The sequence below is a fragment of the Heptranchias perlo genome, chromosome 12 (genome assembly GCF_035084215.1).
Source record: "Heptranchias perlo isolate sHepPer1 chromosome 12, sHepPer1.hap1, whole genome shotgun sequence".
Taxonomy (NCBI): domain Eukaryota; kingdom Metazoa; phylum Chordata; class Chondrichthyes; order Hexanchiformes; family Hexanchidae; genus Heptranchias; species Heptranchias perlo.
The window spans coordinates 13,784,158-13,807,255 of record NC_090336.1 but is presented as its reverse complement, the minus strand read 5'-3'; the positions used below and the strand labels follow the sequence as shown (position 1 = coordinate 13,807,255).

At 40.1% G+C, this 23,098-nt stretch overlaps 1 protein-coding gene across 5 annotated transcripts in view; it reads right to left on the bottom strand.

Moving 5' to 3' along the window:
- The window catches only part of dgkza (diacylglycerol kinase, zeta a), a 432,154-nt gene that overhangs the window by 90,892 nt on the left and 318,164 nt on the right, over positions 1 to 23,098 (bottom strand). For all 5 annotated transcript variants that reach the window (XM_067993676.1, XM_067993677.1, XM_067993673.1 and 2 more), the window contains one exon: positions 11,981 to 12,094. In XM_067993676.1, coding sequence (XP_067849777.1) covers positions 11,981 to 12,094 — 114 coding nt within the window. The remainder of the gene's footprint in view (positions 1 to 11,980; positions 12,095 to 23,098) is intronic.

The following is a 23,098-nucleotide window of genomic DNA, read 5'->3' as shown; positions in this document are numbered from 1 at the left end:
TCAACAATTGCTATTTGCTAACTGAGGCAATCATTGATCAGCATTTCCAGTACTTACTAATGGAGTTTTTCTGTAAATCAGGGAGGGAGCAGATTTTTAAAAAAAAAATCTTTATGTTTAAGGCTTCTCAAATTCCCTCCAGGTTTTCTGCTTTGAGGAAGTTCTGTAATTTTGTAGAAATAGCTGGAAGCATAATGTAAAAGGAGGCCATTCACTATACCTTAACCCACCATTAGCTTGGCAGTAATACTGGATTATTTTAGATTCGGTTCTTCAAAGAACTAGGCAACAGAAATCTAACTATTACATTTTCGATTTGGAAATATTTGCAAACCAATATCACAGTCTACTCTTTCCTATTATGCGCCCAGATTATCTCACCTACAAGCAGGCTAATGTGTTATAGGGTATTTTAAAAAAAGAAAGACCTGCACTTATATAGCACCTTTCACGACCTCAGGACGTCCCAAAGCGCTTTACAGCCAATGAAGTACTTTTGAAGTGTAGTCACTGTTGTAACGTAGGAAATGCGACAGCCAGTTTGTGCACAGCAAGGTCCCACAAACAGTAATGTGACAATGAGCAGATAATTTGTTCTAGTGATGTTGGCTGAGGGATAAATATTGGCCAGGACACAATATTTACAGCCTGCTTCTGAAAACAAGTTGAACATCTAATCCATTCTCTCTCCACATCAAGAACAGGCTTGCTCCTTTTACATTATGCCTCCAGCAATTTCTACAAAATTACAGAACTTCCTCAAAGCAGAGCTGTAATCATCTCTCCACATTTCTGTTCCAGATGTGCCATTCAGTGCAGTTAACATTCAAATAGATAATGTACCGTAACTGTGGCCGAGTGCATGTTGGGAGAGGTTACGTCCCCATTGCAAGCAAATGCATAATTAAAAATAACAATAACTCTCTGGTTTTGGAGGGGAATCATCCATCAAATGATCAACACAGAGAACCTCACTTATTTTGTACAATTCAGCACTCTTATTTTTTTTAAAAAAGAGCTCACGGCTTCAAGAAGTGTATAGACACATAAGGGACTGTGGAGTGAAAGAAAGAAAAAACTCGCATTTACGAACTCAGGACATCCCAAAGCGCTTTATAGCCAATTAAGTACTTTTTTTGAAGTGAGGTCACGGTCATAATGTAGGTAAAGCAGCAGCCGATTTGCACACAGCAAGGTCCCACAAACAGTAATGAAATAAATGACCAGATCGCCTACATAAACTGCACAACAAAGAAAACCCCAAAAGGATGCGTACAGATATTACAAATAGGAAAAAATAAATCTAATATTTATACCTTACCTGAAGTGCAGACTCATTAGATAGCGTGCCGGCAGAAATTTAAATAAAGAACCGTTTGAAAAAATCATCACTGGAGAAAGTCACAAATTAAAGCCATAGTGGGGCTTGAACCCACAATCTTCTGATTCAGAGATGAGATTGCAACTAACTGAGCCAAACTGATACTTCAGAAAGTAGCTACCATGAGATTGAAATCAGTACCTGTCTAGGCCCTAAGCTCTGGAATTCCCTCCCTAAACCTCTCCACCTCTCTCTCCTCCTTTAAGACACTCCTTAAAACCTACCTCTGTAACCAAATCCTAATATCTCCTTATGTGGCTCGGTGTCAAACTTTGTCTGATTACACTCCTGTGAAGTGCCTCGGGATGTTTCACTACGTTAAAGGTGCTATATAAATGCAAGTTGTTGTATCACATCTGGCTGATTTCATGCAATCACTTGAAGAGGACCATTGGCAGAGATCTGAGATGCAACTCTAGTACATGGCAACCAGGAAGCGGGGGGGAGGGGTTAGAGATTTACAGTTGATATTACGTGTATCTGCACAGAGTTAATTATTACTTGGTGCCCAGTGCCCATGTCCTGGTATTATAACCGTAGCACATTGTAACAAACAAGATGAACTGCAGTCTTAGGTGTGATATTTTATTTGGTCACCTTTCTGCCCGGTGTGCTGAACTTCTCCATAAGCATGCCCCTGACCTTCCTGTGGATTGCCACTTCAACTCCCCTGTCCCACCGATGCTTCAGCCTTTCCTTATTTTGGACTCTCGTACTGTTTCAACCAAGCTCAGTGCAAGCTCCGCATGAGCCCGTTGGATTTAATGTGCGTTGCTAATAGATTTCTCACTATCAGGGCACACCTATAACTCTTCAAAGTCCTTTTATGTCGAGCATTTTGCCCGACTCCCCGAGTCAGCCTTATACGGAGCTCTGCAGCATTTCAGTGGTAATTGTTTGCATGTTCCCTCGCTTTCCTGTTTGATGTTTGAGCAAGCTTTTAGTGTGGTCGTGTAGATGTTAGTAATTATACGCAGTGCGCTGAATTTCAGAAGCCCAGAGAGAGAGAAACTGGCAATGGAAGGTGTGGTGCCCGCAGGCTGCTGACTGCCATCAGTGTTAGAGTGATGCGAGATGTGCTTGCCAGGGGGTGGCTCATTAAAGGACATATATTGATGGCAAAAATCATTAATAGTCCCATCTGAAAGCCAGAGCTTGATGCGCATCAAACAAAATTAGGAGTTTTTGCCAGTTACTTTCAAACACTCTTGATCTTCAGGGATGAAACAGATGCCAGAGCTTTCATATTATGTGCTTCTTCCAAATAAATGAAGTTATATACCAAAAAGGAAGTGCTGCAGCAGCGATTTCCGGCATTAAAAGAGAGCGCTGGAAATGCATGGTAGGTCTGTCTGTATCTGGTAAAAGGAAAGGGAGGGCAACCCTTTGGGCGTGATCCTTTTCTCAAAATTGGAAACCGAGGGTGAGTGAGTCCCTTTAATGGAACTATAAAAAACAAAAAAGGGGTCGCGACTGGGAGGGAGAGAGATAACTGGGTAGAAATTCAGCCCGGGCACCAGCGCAAAACAGGCCGTGTTGCACCGCCCACCTGTTATAGGACACGCCCGATATTCGGTTCGATTGACTTCTGTGGAGAACCACCAGGGAAATGTAAAGTTACACGTATGTCCAGCCTCTTACCACAGGGTAAATGTTAACATTTAGAGAGTGAGGGTGAAGGGGGGTTCCCACACTCTGAATATTGAAATCAAAGTAAGTTTATAGAAATATACAGGCCCTCTCCCACCCCTGGGCACTTTTTAAACTTGGTTCGCACTACACTGGAATGCCAATCCATGTGGTGTGAAACCCAAGCTGTGTGAGGTCACCACCTCTCTGCTTCTCGCCAAGTCCAGTTGGGACCTGGACTCTGGTATTTATACTGCAACTCCAGTATACTTCAAAATTACTTCAATTACTGTAAAGCGGTATGGTGAGTCCTGAGGTTGTGAAAGGTGCTTTATAAATGTAAGTGCTTTCTTTTGATTTCCTTTCCTTTCCGTTATCTCTGTGAATCTTTATCTTTGCAGCAATGTTAATGTTGCAGTATAAATGCGAGCTTAGTGAGATGGATGTATGCTAGAATCAAGACTTTTATCACAGTAGATATAGCACAGGAGGAGGGCATTCAAAAGGCATTTGATAAAGTGCCACATAATAGGCTTGTCAGCAAAATTGAATCCCATGGAATAAAAGGGGCAGTGGCAGCATGGATACGAAACTGCCTAAGTGACAGGAAACAGAGAGTAGTGGTGAACGGTTGTTTTTTGGACTGGAGGGAGGTATACAGTGGTGTTCCTCAGGGGTCGGTACTAGGACCATTGCTTTTTTTGATATATATTAATGACTTGGACTTGGGTGTACAGGGCACAATTTCAAAATTTGCAGATGACACAAAACTTGGAAGGGTAGTAAACAGTGAGGAAGATAGTGATAGAGTCATAGAAGTTTACAACATGGAAACAGGCCCTTCGGCCCAACATGTCCATGTCGCCCAGTTTATACCACTAAGCTAGTCCCAATTTCCTGCACTTGGCCCATATCCCTCTATACCCATCTTACCCATGTAACTGTCCAAATGCTTTTTAAAAGACAAAATTGTACCCGCCTCTACTACTGCCTCTGGCAGCTCGTTCTAGACACTCACCACCCTTTGAGTGAAAAAATTGCCTCTCTGGACCCTTTTTTTATCTCTCCCCTCTCACCTTAAATCTATGTCCCCTCGTTATAGACTCCCCTACCTTTGGGAAAAGATTTTGACTATCTACCTTTTCTATGCCCCTCATTATTTTATAGACTTCTATAAGATCACCCCTTAACCTCCTACTCTCCAGGGAAAAAAGTCCCAGTCTATCTAAGCTCTCCCTATAAGTCAAACCATCAAGTCCCGGTAGCATCCTAGTAAATCTTTTCTGCACTCTTTCTAGTTTAATAATATCCTTTCAATAGTAAGGTGACCAGAACTGTACACAGTATTCCAAGTGTGGCCTTACTAATGTCTTGTACAACTTCAACAAGACATCCCAACTCCTGTATTCAATGTTCTGACCAATAAAACCAAGCATGCCGAATGCCTTCTTCACCACCCTATCCACCTGTGACTCCACTTTCAAGGAGCTATGAACCTGTACTCCTAGATCTCTTTGTTCTATAACTCTCCCCAACGCCCTACCATTAACGGAGTAGGTCCTGGTCCGATTTGATCTACCAAAATGCATCACCTCACATTTATCTAAATTAAACTCCATCTGCCATTCATCAGCCCACTGGCCTAATTTATCAAGATCCCGTTGCAATCCTAGATAACCTTCTTCACTGTCCACAATGCCACCATAGACTTCAAGAGGACATAGACAGGCTGGTGGAATGGGCGGACATATGGCAGATGAAACTTAACGCAGAGAAGTTCGAAGTGATACATTTTGGCAGGAAGAATGAGGAGAGGCAATATAAACTAAATGATACAATTCTAAAGGGGATGAAGGAATAGAGAGACCTGGGGGTGTATGTGCACAAATCTTTGAGAAAGCGGTTGATAAAGCATATGGGATCCTGGACTTTATAAATAGAGGCATAGAGTACAAAAGCAAGGAAGTTATGTTGAACCTTTATAAAACATTGGTTCAGCCACAACTGGAGTATTGTGTCCAATTTTGGGCACTGCACTTTAGGAAGGATGTGACGGCCTTAGGGAGGGTGCAGAAAAGATTTGCTGGAATGGTTCCAGGTATGAAGGACTTCAGTTACGTGGATAGACTGGAGAAGCTGGGGTTGTTCTCATTAGAGCAGAGACGGTTGAGAGGAGATTTGATAGAAGTATTCAGAATCATGAAGGGTTTCGATAAAGTAAATAAAGTGAAACTGTTCCCATTGGCGGAAGGGTCGAGAACCAGAGGACACAGAAATTGCTCTTACAAAGAGCTGGCACGGGCTCGATGGGCCATATGGCCTCCTTCGGTGCCATAACCATTCGACGATTCTATGATTCATTCGACCCATCATGCCTGTGTCGGCTCTTTGAAAGAGCTATCCAATTAGTCCCATTCACCTGCCCTTTCCCCATAGCCCTGTAAATTTTTTCCCTTCAAGTGTTTATCTAATTCCCTTTTGAAAGTTACTATTGAATCTGCTTCCACCACTCTTTCAGGTAGTACATTCCAGATCATTACAACTCGCTGCGTAAAAAAATGTTTCCTCATGTCGCCTCTGGCTCTTTTATCGATCACCTTAAATCTGTGTCCTCTGGTTACCGACCCTTCTGCCACTGGAAGCAGTTTCTCCTTATTTACTGTCAAAACCATTCATAATTTTGAACACCTCTATCAAATCTCCCCTTAACTTTCTCTGTTCTAAGGAGGACAACCCCATCTTCTCCAGTTTCTCCACATAACTGAAGTCCCTCATCCCTGGTGCCATTCTAGTAAATATCTTTTGCACCCTCTCTAAGGCCTTGACATCCTTCCTAAAGTGTGGTGCCCAGAATTGGACGCAATATTCCAGCTGGTGCCTAACCAGTGTTTTTTTAAAGTTTAGCATAACTTCCTTGCTTTTGTACTCTATGCCTCTGTTAATAAAGCGCAGGATCCCATATGCTTTTTTAACAGCCTTCTCAACTTGTGCTGCCACCTTCAAAGATTTGTGTATGTGCACCCCGAGGTCTCTGGGAGTTGTCTATAGGCCTCCAAACAGTAGTGGTAATGTAGGGGACGGCATCAAACAGGAAATTAGAGATGCATGTAACAAGGGTACTACAGTAATCATGGGTGACTTTAATCTATATATAGGCTGGCCAAACCATATTAGCAATAATACTGTGGAGGATGAATTCCTGGTGTGTGTACAAGATGATTTTTTAGACCAGTACGTTGAGCAGCTAACCAGGGAACAGGCTATCCTAGATTGGGTATTGTGGAATGAGAAGGGGTTAATTAATAATCTTGTTGTGCGGAGTCCTTTAGGGAAGAGTGACCATAATGGAATTCTTCATTAAGATGGAAAGTGAAGTCGTCCAATCTGAAACTAGGGTCCTAAATCTAAACAAAGGAAACTACAAAAGTATGAGGTGTGAGTTGGCTATGATAAATTGGGAAGCTTCATTAAAAGGCATGACAGTGGATAGGCAATGGCTAACATTTAAGGAACAAATGCATGAATTGCAACAATTATACATTGCTTTCTGGCGCAAAAACAAAAGGAAAAGCGGCCCAACTGTGGCTAACAAAAGAAATTAAGAGTAGTATTAGATCCAAAGAGGAGTTATATAAAGTTGCCAGAAAAAGTAGCGAGCCTGAGGATTGGGAGCAGTTTAGAATTCAGCAAAAAAGGACCAAGAGATTGGTTAAGAGGGGAAAAATAGAGTATGAGAGTAAGCTTGCAAGGAACATAAAAGTGGACTGTAAAACCTTCTACAAGTATGTAAAATGGAAAAGATTAGTGAAGACAAATGTAGGTCCCTTACAGTCAGAAACGGGAGAATTTATAATGGGGAACAAGGAAATGGCAGAGCAATTAAACAAATACTTTGGTTCCGTCTTCACAGAAGAGGACACAAATAACTTCCCAGAAATGCTGGGGAACCAAGGGACTAGTGAGAAGGAGGAATTAGAGGAAATTAGTATTAGTAAAAAAAAATAGTTCTGGAGAAATTAATGGGATTGAAAGCCGATAAATCCCCAGGATCTGATAATCTGCATCCCAGAGTACTAAAAGAGGTAGCCATGGAAATAGTTGATGCATTAGTTGTTATCTTCCAAAATTCTATAGATTAGGGAACAGTTCCTGCAGATTGGAGTGTGGCAAATGTAACCCCACTATTTAAAAAAGGAGGGAGAGAGAAAACAGGGAACTACAGGTCGGTTAGCCTAACATCAGTAGCAGGGAAAAAGCTAGAGTCTATTATAAAGGACATGATAACAGGACACTTAGAAAATATCAACAGGATTAGACAAAGTCAACATGGATTTATGAAAAGGAAATCATGTTTGACAAACCTACTGGAGTTTTTTGAGGATGTAACTGGTAGAATAGATAAGGGAGAACCAGTGGATGTGATTTATTTGGATTTTCAGAAAGCCTTTGATAAGATCCCATAAGAGAGGTTAGTGTGCAAAATTAAAGCACATGGGATTGGTGGTAATATACTGGCATGGATTGAAAATTGGTTAACAGACAGGAAACAGCGAGTAGGAATAAATGGATCTTTTTCGGGGTGGCAGGCAGTGATTAGTGGGGTACTGCAGGGATCAGTGCTTGGGCCCCAGCTATTCACAATATATATCAATGATTTGGATGAGGGAACCAAATAATATTTCCAAGTTTGCTGACGACACAAAACTAGGTGGGATTGTGAGTTGTGAGGAGGATGTAAAGAGGATTCACGGTGATTTAGACAAGTTGAGTGAGTGGGCAAATACATGGCAGATGCAGTATAATGTGGATAAATGTGAAGTTATCCACTTCGGAAGGAAAAACAGAAAAGCAGAGTATTACTTAAACGGTGATAAGATTGGGAAATGTTGATGTACAAAGGGACCTGGGTGTCCTTGTACACCAGTCACTGAAAGCAAACATGCAGGTGCAGCAAGCAGTTAGGAAGGCAAATGGTATGTTGGCCTTCATTGCAAGAGGATTTGAGTACAGGAGCAAGGATGTCTAACTGCAGTTATACAGGGCCTTAGTGAGACCACACCTGGAGTATTGTGTGCAGTTTTGGTCTCCTTACCTAAGAAAGGATTTACTTGCCATAGAGGGAGTGCAGCGAAGGTTCACCAGACTGATTCCTGGGATGGCAGGACTGGCGTATGAGGAGAGATTGGGTTGACAGCCTGTATTCACTCGAGTTTAGAAGAATGAAAGGGGATGTCATTGAAACATAGAAAATTCTGACAAGGCTGGACGGACTGGATGCAGGGAGGATGTGTCCCCTGGTTGGGGGGGTCCAGAACGAGGGGTCACAGTCTCAGGATACAGGGTAGGACATTTAGGACGGACATGAGGAGAAATTTCTTCACTAAGAGGGTGGCGGACCTGTGGAATTCTCTACCACAGAAGGCTGTGGAGGCCAAGTCACTGAATATATTTAAGAAGGAGCTAGATAGATTTCTATACACAAAAGACATCAAGGGGTATGGGGAGAGAGCAGGAATATGGTATTGAGATAGAGGATCAGCCATGATCATATTGAATGGCGGAGTAGGCTCGAAGGGGCGAATGGCCTGCTCCTGCTTCTAATTTCTATGTTTCTATGTCTCTATGTTCCTGCATTCCCTTTAAAATTCTACCATTTAGTTTATATTGCCTTTCCTCATTCTTCCTACAAAATGCATCACATCACACTTCTCTGCGTTAAATTTCATCTGCTATGTGTCTGCCCATTTCACCAGTCTGTCTGTGTCCTCCTGAAGTCTGTTACTATCCTCCACATTGTTTACTACATTTGCGAGTTTTGTATCATCTGTCAACTTTGAAATTATACCCTCTATACCCAAGTCCAGGCCATTAATATATATCAAAAAGTGCAGTGGTCCTGATACTGACTCCTGGGGAACACCACTGTATACTTCCCTCCAGTCTGAAAAACAACCGTTCACCACTACTCTCTACTTTCTGCCCCTTAGCCAATGTTGTATCCTTGCTGCCACTGTCCCTTTAATCGCTTGGGCTTTAATTTTGCTAACAAGTTGGTATTTTATCAAATGCGTTTTGAAAGTCTATATACACAACATCAACCGCACTACCCTCATCAATCCTCCGTTACTTCATCAAATAACTCAATCAAGTTAGTCAAACATGATTTTCCTTGAACAAATCTGTGCTGACTTTCATTTACTAGCCCATACTATCTACTTTATAGATTGTTTTATACAAATATATATAATCCAACAGTCAAAGATGACATTCAGAGTAAGCTTAATGACTATCAGGACACAGGGGCTTCATGACCACAACTGCAAACTCAATGGTCAAAATATTTAAAAGAACGGCATTTCAAATCACTTTTTTGAAAATTATCTTCTAAACCAGATTCAATTGACTGGTAAGCTTATTATTTAATGCACACAGCCCATGGTCTCCGTTCTTTGCTAAAACGCCAGCATTGAGCCAGCATTCCAAAAGCCCTCTTTCTCTTTTTTTGTTTTTAAGTAATCCTGTAGCCCGCCTGTGCCCCTAGCTTGTCATCCCCTCAGATAAGCTCTTCCTACATCGAAACATTTTCTCTCACTCACACTCATGCATGTCTTCCCATCTCATCTTGTCTACATTTAAGCAGGTTCATTGAATTTTCCAACGCTAAAAATTAAGCTGCTGTCTTCTCCTTTAAAGAGAACATCATTATGGGGAAGATTACGATTTAAATTTAAAGCATCCTTGCCCATATGACTCATTGACAAAATCGCATTTAAGGTATTATGTCCAATTTTGGACAGGTCAAAGGGGAACAGGACGGATGATCCTGGAGCTTAAAAACTTGAAGTTATGAAGAGAAGCTCACAGAATACAGTGGACAAAACAAGACTGAGAGAAGACATGACCCAGGTCCTTAAAGTGCCAAGAAGCCTGTGCAGTTGGGACCAAGGGCCTGGTCACCTGTCGAGTGACCGTGGCCAGGCTTGAATGAATTGAGCTTGAATGACAAACTGAGATTGTGATGTGACGTTCTCATTACTCTCTTGTAACATTTCCTCTTCCTGTCATAAGATCTAATTGAGACAACCAGCCACAATGGGTGCCAATGTTCCATCACTATTTAAGGCCAATGGAAGCTCAAAGTGTTGGAAAGCAGGGAAAGGTTTTGGAACCGCTGGTTTTGTTGGCTTCGGCACTACTTCCAATTGTCCGCCGTTTTTAATGAAAAAAGTAAATGCACTAGTTAAGGAAATTTCATTGAGGAATCTGATTTAGTTTGAGTCCTCATTGGTTACCAGCTAATAGAACCTTGTGTCATATAATCATACAGCACAGGAGGAGGCCAATCGGCACATTGTGCCTCTGTTGGCTCTTTGAAAGAGCTATCTAATTAGTCCCATTCCCCTGCTTTTTCCCCACAGCCCTGCAAATTTCTCCTTTTCAAGTATATATCCAATTCCCTTTTGAAAATTACTATTGAATCTGGTTCCACCACCTTTTCAGGTAGTGCATTCCAGATTAGAGCAACTCGCTACATAAAATAAATTCTCATTTCCCCCTGGATTTTTTTTGCCAATTATCTATAAATTATCTGTTATTTTGGAAATGGCTGCGTTGAACTAATCTGCTTAGCTGGAGTTACATAAACAAAGGAGCAGTTAAACTAGATGGCACAATATCGGTTTCAGTATTGATTTTGGTGTGAATTCCATATTACTGGTTCAGCACCATTGGGAGAGGGGAAATCATCAACTTTCAGCAGGGTTTCCTGCTCTGTACTCAGGGCACTTTGAACAATTGCTCACAGGCAATTGCAGTAAATATTTAATGGCTGCATACAGTGACACCACAAGTCCCAGCCAGGATGGAGATGATTGGTTAATTCTCCCATCAATCACGCCTGGTATTTCTGTAAGTGACTGGGATTAATTTTACGAACATAATGTGTCTTATTTATCAATCCTCCACTCACTGCATTTTTCTGAAGAAATAATCACTTTGTATTATGTAACTATCCTCCACTCACTGCATTTGCTCGAGAAATAATCCTACGTTTTTCAGAAGACTTTGCTGCAGTTTCGGTCGTGAGTTCTGTTTGCTGTAGTTCATAGAGACTGTTTAAATAGACTCTGTTTGCTGTAAAATAGACTGTTTTCTGTAAGTCCTGATGAAAGTACACTCTACCTCCAACCCACTGGCTGACACAGTGCAACCCATTGATTGCCAGTGGTGACAATACTCACTCCGATATTTGAAAGCCCTCATTTATTGCTCAGTCTCTCAGCCACATATTTCATCTTCCCCCAGGGAAAATCGCACACGCAGACAATGATAATTTTTCAAACTTGAATTGTAGCAATATAATCAGCCTCTGTTTTTCTGTCCTCATATTCATTATTTGCCCAGGCTTTTTTATTACCCAAACAAGTTTTACAAAGCTTGACATATATACATTAAAATATCTACAGTCTTTTTACCAACATTTTTATCACCACATACAACCACTTACCTTTAAGTGGCCACATCCCTTTAAATTTATCCATCTCCCCTTGTAAGCAGCTTTTAAACCTGTCACATGCCATTTCTTGACACCCCCGTGGTGAGCTCCCAGAGCAGGCGAAATGTGGATGGGGAGCTCACCCATGCTACATAAATGAAGCTGACTCCATGAAATGAGGAAGGGTCAGCACATAATGGTGGGTGTAATAATGCACTGCTCGACTAGCGCCTGATCGGAGGACCTAGTGGAAATTCTACACATTAATCTTTCACATCCAATCACTGAAAAATAAGCCACGCTTAAGACTCCCCAAGTCCGTGTTTATGCTGCGGGCTCACCATTAATAAATGACGTAGGTGTGGGGTGCTTGCTTTAGCATATTAAACATGCAAGTGCACTCTTTGTTACTAAAATCTGTCAGTTAAAAAGGAAATGTCAAACTTTCTCAGGTAGCTCCACACTGAAGTCCATACCGTGACATTGCTGCTGTCTGGGTTGGTCCCTGTGCCACAGTCGCTGAAGATATTGGTTTAAAGTCCGCTGCCGTTGTATTCGATCGATGTACACTGGTTATCTTGGCGCCTGTCCTGTAGCAGTGAGGAGACAGAAACAGGTTACAATTCACTAACACACTCGGACTGACTGCTACGTTCTTGTCTCTTCACTTGAGAATTCCCAAAACTGTACTGTCGATTAGTGGATTCCAGGTGCTGTACTATTAGTGGATTCCAGGTGCTGTACTATTAATTAGTGGATTCCAGGTGCTGTACTATTCGTGGATTCCAGATGCTGTACTATTTATTAGTGGATTCCAGGTGCTGTACAATTTATTAGTGAATTCCAGGTGCTGTACTATTAATGGATTCCAGGTGCTGTATTATTCATTAGTGCATTCCAGGTGCTGTACTATTTATTAGTGGATTCCAGGTGCTGTACTATTTATTAGTGGATTCCAGGTGCTGTACTATTAATGGATTCCAGGTGCTGTATTATTCATTAGTGCATTCCAGGTGCTGTACTATTTATTAGTGGATTCCAGGTGCTGTACTATTAGTGGATTCCAGATGCTGTACTATTTATTAATGGATTCCAGGTGCTGTAATATTTATTAGTGGATTCCAGGTGCTGTACTATCAGTGGATTCCAGGTGCTGTACTATTTATTAGTGGATTCCAGGTGCTGTATTATTTATTATTGGATTCCAGGTGATGTACTATTAATTAGTGGATTCCAGGTGCTGTACTATTAGTGGATACCAGGTGCTGTACTATTTATTAGTGGATTCCAGGTTCTGTACTATTCGTGGATTCCAGATGCTGTACTATTTATTAGTGGATTCCAGGTGCTGTACTATTTATTAGTGGATTCCAGGTGCTGTACAATTTATTAGTGAATTCCAGGTGCTGTACTATTTATTAATGGATTTCAGGTGCTGTACTATTTATTAGTGGATTCCAGGTGCTGTACTATTTATTAGTGAATTCCAGGTGCTGTACTATTAATGGATTCCAGGTGCTGTACTATTTATTAGAGGATTCCAGGTGCTGTACTATTTATTAGTGGATTCCAGGTGCTGTACTATTAATGGATTCCAGGTGCTGTATTATTCATCAGTGCATTCCAGGTGCTATACCATTTATTAGTGGATTCCAGGTGCTGTACTATTTATTAATGGATTCCAGGTGCTGTACTATTTATTAATGGATTCCAGGTGCTGTAATATTTATTAGTGGATTCCAGGTGCTGTACTATTTATTAGTGGATTCCAGGTGCTGTAATATTTATTAGTGGATTCCAGGTGCTGTACTATTAATGGATTCCCAGTGCTGTACTATTTATTAGTGGATTGCAGGTGCTGTACTATTAGTGGATTCCAGGTTCTGTACCATTAGTGGATTCCAGATGCTGTACTATTTATTAATGGATTCCAGGTGCTGTACTATTTATTAGTGGATTCCAGGTGCTGTACTATTTATTAGTGGATTCCAGGTTCTGTATTATTTATTACTGGATTCCAGGTGCTGTACTATTAGTGGATTCCAGGTGCTGTACTATTTATTAGTGGATTCCAGGTGCTGTACTATTAATGGATTCCAGGTGCTGTACTATTAGTGAATTCCAGGTGCTGTACTATTTATTAGTGGATTCCAGGTGCTGTATCATTTATTAGTGGATTCCCAGTGCTGTACTATTTGTTAGTGGATTCCAGGTGCTGTACTATGAATGTATTCCCAGTGCTGTACTGTTTATTAGTGGATTCCAGGTGCTGTACTATTTATTAGTGGATTCCAGGTGCTGTACTATTTATTAGTGGATTCCCAGTGCTGTACTATTTACTAATGAATTCACTGTGCTGTACTGTTTATTAGTGGATTGCAGGTGCTGTACTATTTATTAGTGGATACCAGGTGCTGTACTATTTATTAGTGGATTCCAGCTGCTGTACTATTTATTAGTGGATTCCAGGTGCTGTACTATTTATTAGTGGATTCCAGGTGCTGTACTATTTATTAGTGGATTCCAGGTGCTGTACTATTTATTAGAGGATTCCAGGTGCTGTACTATTTATTAGTGGATTCCAGGTGCTGTACTATTTATTAGTGGATTCCAGGTGCTGTACTATTAATGGATTTCAGGTGCTGCATTATTTGTTAGTGGATTCCAGTTGCTGTACTATTTATGAGTGGATTCCCAGTGCTGTACTATTTATTAGTGGATTCCAGGTGCTGTACTATTTATCAGTGGATTCCAGGTGCTGTACTATTTATTAGTGGATTCCATGTGCTGTACTATTTATTAGAGGATTCCAGGTGCTGTACTATTTATTAGAGGATTCCAGGTGCTGTACTATTTATTAGTGGATTCCAGGTGCTGTACTGTTTATTAGAGGATTCCAGGTGCTGTACTATTTATTAGTGGATTCCAGGTGCTGTACTATTTGTTAGAGGATTCCAGGTGCTGTACTATTTATTAGTGGATACCAGGTGCTGTACTATTTATTAGTGGATTCCAGGTTCTGTACTATTAGTGGATTCCAGATGCTGTACTATTTATTAGTGGATTCCAGGTGCTGTACTATTTATTAGTGGATTCCAGGTGCTGTATTATTTATTAGTGGATTCCAGCTGCTGTACTATTAATGGATTCCCAGTGCTGTACTATTTATTAGTGGATACCAGGTGCTGTACTATTTATTAGTGGATTCCAGGTGCTGTACTATTTATTAATGGATTCCAGGTGCTGTACTATTCATTAGTGCATTCCAGGTGCTGTACTATTAATGGATTCCAGGTGCTGTACTATTTATTAGTGGATTCCATGTGCTGTACTATTTATTAGTGGATTCCAGGTGCTGTACTATTAATGGATTTCAGGTGCTGCATTATTTGTTAGTGGATTCCAGTTGCTGTACTATTTATGAGTGGATTCCCAGTGCTGTACTATTTATTAGTGGATTCCAGGTGCTGTACTATTTATCAGTGGATTCCAGGTGCTGTACTATTTATTAGTGGATTCCATGTGCTGTACTATTTATTAGAGGATTCCAGGTGCTGTACTATTTATTAGAGGATTCCAGGTGCTGTACTATTTATTAGTGGATTCCAGGTGCTGTACTGTTTATTAGAGGATTCCAGGTGCTGTACTATTTATTAGTGGATTCCAGGTGCTGTACTATTTGTTAGAGGATTCCAGGTGCTGTACTATTTATTAGTGGATACCAGGTGCTGTACTATTTATTAGTGGATTCCAGGTTCTGTACTATTAGTGGATTCCAGATGCTGTACTATTTATTAGTGGATTCCAGGTGCTGTACTATTTATTAGTGGATTCCAGGTGCTGTATTATTTATTAGTGGATTCCAGCTGCTGTACTATTAATGGATTCCCAGTGCTGTACTATTTATTAGTGGATACCAGGTGCTGTACTATTTATTAGTGGATTCCAGGTGCTGTACTATTTATTAATGGATTCCAGGTGCTGTACTATTCATTAGTGCATTCCAGGTGCTGTACTATTAATGGATTCCAGGTGCTGTACTATTTATTAGTGGATTCCATGTGCTGTACTATTTATTAGTGGATTCCAGGTGCTGTATTATTTATTACTGGATTCCAGGTGCTGTACTATTAGTGGATTCCAGGTGCTGTACTATTTATTAGTGGATTCCAGGTGCTGTACCATTTATCAGTGGATTCCAGGTGCTGCACTATTAGTGAATTCCCTGTGCTGTACTATTTATTAGTGGATTCCAGGTGCTGTATCATTTATTAGTGGATTCCCAGTGCTGTATTATTTGTTAGTGGATTCCAGGTGCTGGATTATTTATTAGTAGATTCCATGTGCTATACTATTTGTTAGTGGATTCCAGGTGCTGCACTAATAATGGATTCCCAGTGCTGTACTGTTTATTAGTGGAGTCCAGGTGCTGTACTATTTATTAGTGGATTCCAGGTGCTGTACTATTTATTAGTGGATTCCCAGTGCTGTACTATTTACTAATGGATTCCCAGTGCTGTACTATTTATTAGTGGATTCCCAGTGCTGTACTATTTACTAATGGATTCCCAGTGCTGTACTATTTATTAGTGGATTCCAGGTGCTGTACTATTTATTCGTGGATTCCAGGAGCTGTACTATTTATTAGTGGATTCCAGGTGCTGCACTATTTATTAGTGGATTCCAGGTGCTGTACTATTTATTAGTGGATTCCAGGTGCTGTACTATTTATTCGAGGATTCCAGGTGCTGTACTATTTATTAGTGGATACCAGGTGCTGTACTATTTATTAGTGGATTCCAGGTGCTGTACTATTTATTAGTGGATTCCAGGTGCTGTACTATTTATTCGAGGATTCCAGGTGCTGTACTATTTATTAGAGGATTCCAGGTGCTGTACTATTTATTAGTGGATTCCAGGTGCTGTACTATTTATTCGAGGATTCCAGGTGCTGTACTATTTATTAGTGAATTCCAGGTGCTGTACTATTAATGGATTTCAGGTGCTGTATTATTTGTTCGTGGATTCCAGGTGCTGTACTATTTATTAGTGGATTCCCAGTGCTGTACTATTTATTAGTGGATTCCAGGTGCTGTACTATTTGTTAGTGGATTCCAGGTGCTGTACTTTTAATGGATTCCAGGTGCTGTACTATTTATTCGTGGATTCCAGGTTCTGTACTATTAGTGGATTCCAGATGCTGTACTATTTATTAATGGATTCCAGATGCTGTACTATTTATTAATGGATTCCAGGTGCTGTACTATTTATTAATGGATTCCAGGTGCTGTACTTTTCATTAGTGCATTCCAGGTGCTGTACTATTAATGGATTCCAGGTGCTGTACTATTTATTAGTGGATTCCATGTGCTGTACTATTTATTAGTGGATTCCAGGTGCTGTATTATTTATTACTGGATTCCAGGTGCTGTACTATTAGTGGATTCCAGGTGCTGTACTATTTATTAGTGGATTCCAGGTGCTGTACTATTTATTAGTGGATTCCATGTGCTGTACTATTTATTAGTGGATTCCATGTGCTGTATTATTTATTACTGGATTCCAGGTGCTGTACTATTAGTGGATTCCAGGTGCTGTACTATTTATTAGTGGATTCCAGGTGCTGTACTATTTATTAGTGGATTCCAGGTGCTGTACTATTAGTGAATTCCAGGTGCTGTACTATTAGTGAATTCCAGGTGCTGTACTATTTATTAGTAGATTCCAGGTGCTGTATCATTTATTAGTGGATTCCCAGTGCTGTATTATTTGTTAGTGGATTCCAGGTGCTGGATTATTTATTAGTAGATTCCATGTGCTGTACTATTTGTTAGTGGATTCCAGGTTCTGTACTATTAGTGGATTCCAGATGCTGTACTATTTATTAATGGATTCCAGATGCTGTACTATTTATTAATGGATTCCAGGTGCTGTACTATTTATTAATGGATTCCAGATGCTGTACTATTTATTAATGGATTCCAGGTGCTGTACTATTTATTAATGGATTCCAGGTGCTGTACTATTTATTCGTGGATTCCATGTGCTGTACTATTTATTAGTGGATTCCAGGTGCTGTATTATTTATTACTGGATTCCAGGTGCTGTACTATTAGTGGATTCCAGGTGCTGTACTATTTATTAGTGGATTCCAGGTGCTGTACTATTTATTAGTGGATTCCAGGTGCTGTACAATTAGTGAATTCCAGGTGCTGTACTATTTATTAGTGGATTCCAGGTGCTGTATCATTTATTAGTGGATTCCCAGTGCTGTATTATTTGTTAGTGGATTCCAGGTGCTGGATTATTTATTAGTAGATTCCAGGTGCTGTACTATTTATTAGTGGATTCCAGGTGCTGTACTATTTATTAGTGGATTCCAGGTGCTGTACTATTTATTAGTCTATTCCAGGTGCTGTACTATTTATTAGTGGATTGCAGGTGCTGTACTATTTATCAGTGGATTCCAGGTGCTGTACTATTTATTAGTGGATTCCAGGTGCTGTACTATTTATTAGTGGATTCCAGGTGCTGTACTATTTATTAGTGGATTCCAGGTGCTGTACTATTTATTAGTGGATTCCAGGTGCTGTACTATTTATTAGTGGATACCAGGTGCTGTACTATTTATTAGTGGATTCCAGGTGCTGTACTATTTATTAGTGGAGACCAGGTGCTGTACTGTTTGTTAGTGGATTCCAGGTGCTGTACTATTAATGGATTTCAGGTGCTGCATTATTTGTTCGTGGATTCCAGGTGCTATACTATTTATTAGTGGATTCCCAGTGCTGTACTATTTGTTAATGGATTCTCAGTGATATACTGTTTATTAGTGGATACCAGGTGCTGTACTATTTATTAGTGGATTCCAGGTGCTGCACTATTTATTAGTGGATTCCAGGCGCTGTACTATTTATTAGTGGATTCCAGGTGCTGTACTATTTATTAGTGGATTCCAGGTGCTGTACTATTTGTTAATGGATTCCCAGTGATGTACTATTTATTAGAGGATTCCAGGTGCTGTACTATTTATTAGTGGATTCCAGGTGCTGTACTATTTATTAGTGGATTCCAGGTGCTGTACTATTTATTAGTGGATTCCTGGTGCTGTACTATTTATTAGTGGATTCCAGGTGCTGTACTGTTTATTAGAGGATTCCAGGTGCTGTACTGTTTATTCGAGGATTCCAGGTGCTGTACTGTTTATTAGTGGATTCCAGGTGCTGTACTGTTTATTAGAGGATTCCAGGTGCTGTATTATTTATTAGTGGATTCCAGGTGCTGTACTGTTTATTCGAGGATTCCAGGTGCTGTACTGTTTATTAGTGGATTCCAGGTGCTGTACTATTTATTCGTGGATACCAGGTGCTGTACTATTTATTAGAGGATTCCAGGTGCTGTACTATTTATTAGAGGATTCCAGGTGCTGTACTATTTATTCGTGGATACCAGGTGCTGTACTATTTATTCGTGGATTCCTGGTGCTGTACTATTTATTAGTGGATTTCAGGTGCTGTACTATTTGTTAATGGATTCCCAGTGATGTACTGTATATTAGTGGATTCCAGGTGCTGTACTATTTATTAGTGGATACCAGGTGCTGTACTATTTATTCGTGGATTCCAGGCGCTGTACTATTTCTTAGTGGATTCCAGGTGCTGTACTATTAGTGGATTCCAGGTGCTGTATTATTTATTACTGGATACCAGGTGCTGTCCCATTTATTAGTGGATACCAGGTGCTGTACTATTTATTAGTGGATTCCCAGTGCTGTACTATTTATTAGTGGATTCCAGGTGCTGTACTATTTATTAGAGGATTCCAGGTGCTGTACTATTTAATAGTGGATTCCAGGTGCTGTACTATTTATTCGTGGATTCCAGGTGCTGTACTATTTATTAGTGGATTCCAGGTGCTGTACTATTTATTAGTGGATTCCTGGTGCTGTACTATTTATTAGTGGATTCCAGGTGCTGTACTATTTGTTAATGGATTCCCAGTGATGTACTATTTATTAGAGGATTCCAGGTGCTGTACTATTTATTAGTGGATTCCAGGTGCTGTACTATTTATTAGTGGATTCCAGGTGCTGTACTAGTTATTCGTGGATACCAGGTGCTGTACTATTTATTAGAGGATTCCAGGTGCTGTACTATTTATTAGTGGATTCCAGGTGCTGTACTATTTATTAGTGGATTCCAGGTGCTGTACTGTTTATTAGTGGATTCCAGGTGCTGTAGTATTTATTAGAGGATTCCAGGTGCTGTACTATTTATGAGAGGATTCCAGGTGCTGTACTATTTATTAGTGGATTCCAGGTGCTGTACTATTTATTAGTGGATACCAGGTGCTGTACTATTTATTAGAGGATTCCAGGTGCTGTACTGTTTATTAGTGGATTCCAGGTGCTGCAGTATTTATTAGAGGATTCCAGGTGCTGTACTATTTATTAGTGGATTCCAGGTGCTGTACTATTTATTAGTGGATTCCAGGTGCTGTACTATTTATTAGTGGATTCCAGGTGCTGTACTATTTATTAGAGGATTCCAGGTGCTGTACTATTTGTTGGAGGATTCCAGGTGCTGTACTATTTATTAGTGGATTCCAGGTGCTGTACTATTTGTTGGAGGATTCCAGGTGCTGTACTATTTATTAGTGGATTCCTGGTGCTGTACTATTTATTAGTGGATTCCAGGTGCTGTACTATTTGTTAATGGATTCCCAGTGATGTACTATTTATTAGTGGATTCCAGGTGCTGTACTATTTATGAGTGGATTCCAGGTGCTGTACTATTTATTAGTGGATACCAGGTTCTGTACTATTTATTTGTGGATTCCAGGTGCTGTACTATTTGTTAATGGATTCCCAGTGCTGTACTATTTATTAGTGGATTCCCAGTGATGTACTGTTTATTAGTGGATTCCAGGTGCTGTACTATTTATTAGTGGATTCCTGGTGCTGTACTATTTATTAGTGGATTCCAGGTGCTGCACTATTTGTTAATGGATTCCCAGTGATGTGCTGTTTATTAGTGTATTCCAGGTGCTGTGCTATTTATTAGTGGATACCAGGTGCTGTACTATTTATTAGTGGATTCCAGGTGCTGTACTATTTATTAGAGGATTCCAGGTGCTGTACTATTTATTAGTGGATACCAGGTGCTGTACTATTCATTAGTGGATTCCAGGTGCTGTACTGTTTATTAGTGGATTCCAGGTGCTGTACTATTTATTCGTGGATACCAGGTGCTGTACTGTTTATTAGTGGATTCCAGGTGCTGTACTATTTATTAGTGGATTCCAGGTGCTGTACTATTTATTAGTGGATTCCAGGTGCTGTACTATTTGTTAATGGATTCCTGGTATTGTACTATTTATTAGAGGATTCCAGGTGCTGTACTATTTATTAGTGGATTCCAGGTGCTGTACTATTTATTAGTGGATTCCAGGTGCTGTACTATTTATTAGTGGATTCCAGGTGCTGTACTATTTATTAGTGGATTCCAGGTGCTGTACTATTTTTCGTGGATTCCAGGTGCTGTACTATTTATTAGAGGATTCCAGGTGCTGTACTATTTATTAGTGGATTCCAGGTGCTGTACTATTTATTAGTGGATTCCAGGTGCTGTACTATTTTTCGTGGATTCCAGGTGCTGTACTATTTATTAGAGGATTCCAGGTGCTGTACTATTTATTAGTGGATTCCAGGTGCTGTACTATTTATTAGTGGATTCCAGGTGCTGTACTATTTATTAGTGGATTCCAGGTGCTGTACTATTTATTAGTGGATTCCAGGTGCTGTACTATTTATTAGAGGATTCCAGGTGCTGTACTATTTATTAGAGGATTCCAGGTGCTGTACTATTTATTAGTGGATTCCAGGTGCTGTACTATTTATTCGTGGATTCCAGGTGCTGTACTATTTATTAGTGGATACCAGGTGCTGTACTATTTATTAGTGGATTCCTGGTGCTGTACTATTTATTAGTGGATTCCTGGTGCTGTACTATTTATTAGTGGATTCCTGTTATTGTACTATTTGTTAGTGGATTCCAGGTGCTGTACTATTTATTAGTCGATACCAGGTGCTGTACTATTTATGAGTGGATTCCAGGTGCTGTACTATTTATTAGTGGATTCCCAGTGCTGTACTATTTATTAGTGGATTCCCAGTGCTGTACTATTTATTAGTGGATTCCAGGTGCTGTACTATTTATTCGTGGATTCCAGGTGCTGTACTATTTATTAGTGGATTCCAGGTGCTGTACTATTTATTAGTGGATTCCTGGTACTGTACTATTTATTAGTGGATTCCAGGTGCTGTACTATTTATTAGTGGATTCGAGGTGCTGTACTATTTGTTAGTGGATTACTGGGATTGTGCTATTTATTAGTGGATTCCAGGTGCTGTCCTATTTATTAGTGGATTCCAGGTGCTGTACTATTTACTCGTGGATTCCCAGTGCTGTACTATTTGTTAATGGATTCCCGGTGCTGTCCTATTTATTAGTGGATTCCTGGTATTGTTCTATTTATTAGTGGATTCCAGGTGCTGTACTATTTATTAGTGGATTCCTGGGATTGTGCTATTTATTAGTGGATTCCAGGTGCTGTCCTATTTATTAGTGGATTCCAGGTGCTGTACTATTTATTCGTGGATTCCCAGTGCTGTACTATTTGTTAATGGATTCCCGGTGCTGTACTATTTATTAGTGGATTCCTGGTATTGTTCTATTTATTAGTGGATTCCAGGTGCTGTACTATTTATTGGTGAATTCCAGGTGCTGTCCTATTTATTAGTGGATTCCAGGTGCTGTACTATTTATTAGTGGATTCCAGGTGCTGTGCTATATATTAGTGGATTGCTGGTATTGTACTATTTATTAGTGGATTCCAGGTGCTGTACTATTTATTAGTGGATTCCAGGTGCTGTCCTATTTATTAGTGGATTCCCAGTGCTGTACTATTTATTAGTGGATTCCCAGTGCTGTACTATTTATTAGTGGATACCAGGTGCTGTACTATTTATTAGTGGATTCCTGGTCCTGTACTATTTATTAGTGGATACCAGGTGCTGTACTATTTATTAGTGGATTCCTGGTCCTGTACTATTTATTAGTGGATACCAGGTGCTGTACTATTTATTAGTGGATTCCTGGTGCTGTACTATTTATTAGTGGATTCCAGGTGCTGTAGTATTTATTAGTGGATTCCAGGTGCTGTACTATTTATTAGTGGATTCCAGGTGGTGTACTATTTATTAGTGGATTCCAGGTGCTGTACTATTTGTTAATGGATTCCCAGTGATGTACTATTTATTAGAGGATTCCAGGTGCTGTACTATTTATTAGTGGATTCCAGGTGCTGTACTATTTATTAGTGGATTCCAGGTGCTGTACTATTTATTAGTGGATTCCAGGTGCTGCACTATTTATTAGTGGATTCCAGGTGCTGTACTATTTTTCGTGGATTCCAGGTGCTGTACTATTTATTAGTGGATTCCAGGTGCTGTACTATTTATTAGAGGATTCCAGGTGCTGTACTATTTATTAGTGGATTCCAGGTGCTGTACTATTTATTAGTGGATTCCTGGT